The following is a 4,719-nucleotide window of genomic DNA, read 5'->3' on the forward strand; positions in this document are numbered from 1 at the left end:
CTTGTTTTATTTTCTCAAGTTTCTTTTTGTTTTACTCTTTCTTAACAAGAATAAAAACAAAAAAATCAAACAAAGAAGAAGAAAAAATACATAATGCTGCAAAATTAATTGGAAGAGGATGAACCTACATTCATTTAACTAAAAAAAAGAAAGAAATAGAAAAAAAGAAGAAGAAAAAAATGCAGCATTAGAGAAAATATTTTTGTATAGTTGCAGCAAATTTCGGGGTAAAACTAAGACATTTAGGTGTATTATTTAAGAATTTTTGGTGAATTTGTACTGATAAATTTTGTATAATTCAAAGTTCTTCCTTTTCCTCTTCTTCGTCTTCTGCTACTTCTTCTTTTTTTTTTTTTATCATCATCACCATCTTCTTTTTTTTCTTATTCATCTTTTTTTCTTTTGTTTTACCTTCTTAAGTTTCTTCTTGTTTTACTATTTCTTAACAAGAATAAAAACAAAAAAATCAAACAAAGAAGAAGAATTAACACATAATGATGCAAAATTACTTAAAAGATGATGAACTTATATTTATTTAACTAAAAGAAAGAAAGAAGTAAGGAAAAGAAGAAGAAAGAAAAATGCAACATTAAAAAAAATATTTTTGTGTAGTTGTAGGCGACAATGACGAGCTTGAAACAAAATTTGGGACAAAAAATTTAATAATAATATTTATATTAAAATAACATTTATAAATATAATTATTATTTAAGTTTGTTACTAATAAGATAATAAATATAAATAAATAATTCTAAGTCATAGTAAAGTATGTGAGCCAATTGAACTATTTTTTATCTTTTAGAAAAATACTACTAATTTTTTTATAAAAAATTTGGAGGGCATACCCCATTATCTCAACTAAATTCCGCTCCTTAGTTGCAGCGAAAATGTTGAGGTAAAACTAAGACATTTAAGTGTATTGTTTAAGAATTTTCAATAGTTTTGTACTGATAAATTCTGCATAATTCAAAATTCTTCCTCTTTTTCCTCCTTATCTTATTCATCTTTTCCTTCTTATTTTATTCAATAATAAAAAGAATGACGAAGAGGATAAAACACGTGAATTAAAAAAATACAAAAAAAAAGAGAAGAAAGAGAATGAAAAAAAACGCGTAATACAAACGTGAAAAAGAACGTCGTGATTATACGCATACATTATGAAAGTATATTTTGTTGAGTTAAAATTATCTTACATAAATTTGTGTGTCAAAAAGACTTGTATATACAATAGATGTCATACAAGTAGGGCTGGAAGTGAGCCGAGCTGAGCCGAGCTAGACCAAGCTCAAGCTCGGCTCACGAAAATTGAGCTTGGCTCACGGCTCGACTCATTAACAATCGAGCTTATTTCTTAAACTCAAGCTCGGCTCACCAAAAACTCACGAGCTGGCTCAAATAAGAGAAACATAAATACATAATCTATAATTCTATATCAATAAATTATAACTTATATATTTTAAAAAATATTTGAAAAGATCAATTTTATATATTGTTTATCTATCAATAAATTATAAATTTTTTATTTATGTCCTATATTAAAATTATATGTAAAAAATAAATATAAATATTAAATAATTAAGATTGTTATAATATATATATATATATATATATATATATATATATGATCGAGCCAGCTCACGAGCTAATGAGCTGAGCTTATCCAAACTCAAGCTCGGCTCATTTAATTTATGAGCTCAATTCCAGGCTCAAGCTTGGCTCACCAGCTCACGAGCTTAGCTTATCGAGCTGTTAACGAGTCGAGCTCGAGTTGGCTCATGAGCTGGCTTGACTCACTTCCAGCCCTACATACAAGTCAGACCAATTCAATCATCATTTTGCTTTTCAATTTTTTTTCTTTTACATTTGTACAGGAAAAAAAAAAAAGGAACCTGCATTTCCGGTTGCCCGTAGCATGGTATGAAGTGCCAGCTTCCTGGTTCCGCAAACAGAACAGAGAAGACCGTCACTTTGGGTTCGAGAGAGCAACAACCACCACCTTGGGGGGTTAGGGTTTGAATTAGGGTACATGGGTAGGGTTTTTCTTCTCGAATTGCAAGGCAGGGCTTACAGATGCAGATTCTGCGATACCCCTCTTGCCCTCTCTGACGACGTTCTCTCTCGGGTACTCTCTTCCTTTTCTTAATTTCATCCCCCCCCCCCCTTTTCCCTGGTCTTACTATTTCTTATTTGAATTATTTGAAAAAAATTGAAATTTTTTCGTGATCGTTGTTATGGGATTTCAGATGATGAATTTAATTTGGGGAAAGACTGAATTTTGTAGAGACTCATTGATTGAACTCGTGGAACATAATTGTTTAGGAGATTATTCAGTTGTGTATGTTCTACGAGTAGTAGTTGATTGTTTATCGTTTATGTTTTCAATGATAAAAGGATTGATCAAATTCGATAACAGCATGTGTCATATCATATGGAATGTGGATCACTGAAACCAATGGGTAATGCAGCTGTAATTGCTCTCTCATTGCATATTGAGCACCACATCTATCTGACTTCCATTTAGAACATGCCCTTTTCTAAAATTTTAGTATTCTGCAGTCGTAGTTGCTACAGATCATCATATCATTGTTATCCTTGGCACTTCCCTGTGCATAAGAATATGTCCTCTGCTGAAAATTTGTACAACTTATAGATGTGATAGGTTATCATTTGTACAACACTTAGATAACCGATGCCTGGTGTGCTTTTTGAAAATGAGATGCAATTGTGTGTATATTTTACACGAGTTCTTACTCAGGCTGAGTCATTTTCAAAGTTTGATTCTGTGCTGGATTTATGCAACCTTTGGTCCAACCTGATTAAAGTCGAAGGGAATTTCACAATAAAAATAACATTCCTTGCATTGCACTTTCTGCAACGCGCAAAGTTTGATTCTGGGCTGGATTTATTCAGCCTTTGGTCCAACTGATTCAGGTTGAAGGGAATTTCACAATTCAATAACATTCCTTGCATTGCACTCCTTTTGCAACAAGGACCTGGAGTTTCATTCATGTTGACTAGCTTTTGCCTTCTGTGTAATGTCTGCTTTGTTCTTGATAGTTACCATAACTTGCTACCGTTTATTTCAGTTTTGAAATTGTAGTTACCTTTTTTGTGAGTATTTCAAGTTTTTAACAAACCTGAGTAACCTAACTCCCCTTTTTGTTTTTTTTGTTTCTTTTTTTCTCCTCCTTTGATGATCAGTCCTTCACTTGCCTTCGAGGGAGGGCATACCTATTTAGCAATGTGTAAGTTTTTCCCTAACTCCCCCCTCTCCCATTTCTTCCTTTCTGTAATCTTAGTTACATATATCTCTTTTATTTCTGTTAAGCTTTTTGCATTGAACCAGGTTGATAGTTTCCCCCTGAATCACCAAAGGGCATCTATTCCTCTATCCACCTGGTTGAATGGAGTGGATCCTTTTGATTTTGTCTGTTATATAGAAAACATTATCATATTAGTTGAATAATGACTCAGCATCCTCAATAGGGTGCTAATTACTTTGTCTGAATATTGACCATTTTCAAATATAAAAATGCTATTCTCTGTTTAATTTACACCTTATGTTAACAAAACCTCCTAGTCTTCCTGAAGGAAAACCTGTAGTAATCTATTCTTGGATCATATTAAATTTGGGGTTTTTCTTATGGCCCACACATCACCCCACTTTGCCTGCAAATAATAAGTTGTGATATTATTTAGTAACCCTCTCTTATATGTCTCTTGTTCCTGATCAAGGTTGTATGAGAAATTCGATGAGCTATAATAATTCAATATTTTAATCTATTAGTATCCTTTCTCCCTTACTAATGTGTATCTAGCATATTGCTAAATGATTATTTTGTACCTGTGATGTCTTTGATTATAATTCTGGCTTCGGTTAGGGTGAATATAACTCTCGGGCCTCAGGAAGAGAGAATGATGATGTCTGGCTGGCACACTGTTGAAGACATATTTTGTTGCTGCTGTGGACAAATGCTCGGATGGAAATATGTGAGTTTTACCTTTGCACCTCAGCTTTCCTCTTCTTCCATACGAACGGTCAGTTTAACCGAGCAGAATTGAAGTCAATGAGATAATACAGTGTAGTGAAAAATTTAACCAATAAATATTTGAGGAGATAATTCAATCAACTTTTCTGCATACTGTATGATTATATGACACAATCAGCATCACTTTGATGATTTCAGTTCAATGTTGATTAATAACTAGTTTGGATTTCTTCAGGTTGTTGCGCATGATAAAAATCAAAGATTCAAGGAAGGGAAAAGTGTGCTTGAGAGGTATAGATCAAATAAAAGTTTTGTTTCTGATAACTTCAACTCTGATTTGGCTGATATCTGTTATTGCATATAATAGATGGAGGATTGCTCATGATGCTGGGGACGAATTGAATCTAGATGCTCGCGCTGGTTCAAGTGACTCAGAAAACTCTTAGCAAGTTGCTTCTGTTCATGAGTTTGCACATATTGTTTGTAGCAATTATATTACCAATACTTGTCGAGACAAAACTTTAGAAAAATACCCCCTTACTTGGTGCCAGTAAAGTACTCCAGCAATTGTGTAGATCTTTTGATGGCACTGAATAATTTAGATTGTTTGGAGAATTAGATTTATACTCAATTGCTTTGCACTGAAACTGGGACTGTGCAAAGTAGCATCATCATTAATGTGATTAGCTTTTGTTCTTATATTTTATAATAATTCAACAATTTCCTGAAA

At 32.8% G+C, this 4,719-nt stretch overlaps 1 protein-coding gene across 1 annotated transcript; it reads left to right on the forward strand.

Annotated features, from left to right (window-relative positions):
• Window positions 1–1,825: 1,825 nt before the first annotated feature.
• Window positions 1,826–4,719, forward strand: LOC107623521 (protein yippee-like At5g53940). The gene is made up of 5 exons (XM_016325838.3): window positions 1,826–2,122; window positions 3,202–3,245; window positions 3,882–3,990; window positions 4,225–4,280; window positions 4,357–4,719. Exons 1-5 carry the CDS (start codon window positions 2,027–2,029, stop codon window positions 4,433–4,435), a joined length of 384 nt encoding a protein of 127 aa, XP_016181324.1. The 5' UTR covers window positions 1,826–2,026; the 3' UTR covers window positions 4,436–4,719.

This window comes from Arachis ipaensis, chromosome B10 (assembly GCF_059453495.1).
Source record: "Arachis ipaensis isolate K30076 ecotype BB chromosome B10, ASM5945349v1, whole genome shotgun sequence".
NCBI classification, from domain to species: Eukaryota; Viridiplantae; Streptophyta; class Magnoliopsida; order Fabales; family Fabaceae; genus Arachis; species Arachis ipaensis.

What these genes read in the sequence shown, in the direction of transcription:
- LOC107623521 (XM_016325838.3), top strand. Translation starts at nt 2,027, where the DNA reads ATGGGTAGGGTTTTTCTTCTCGAATTGCAAGGCAGGGCTTACAGATGC. An exon ending in CTGACGACGTTCTCTCTCGG is followed by an intron (nt 2,123 to 3,201) that starts GTACTCTCTTCC and finishes TTTGATGATCAG; the next exon opens with TCCTTCACTTGCCTTCGAGG. An exon ending in GCATACCTATTTAGCAATGT is followed by an intron (nt 3,246 to 3,881) that starts GTAAGTTTTTCC and finishes GGCTTCGGTTAG; the next exon opens with GGTGAATATAACTCTCGGGC.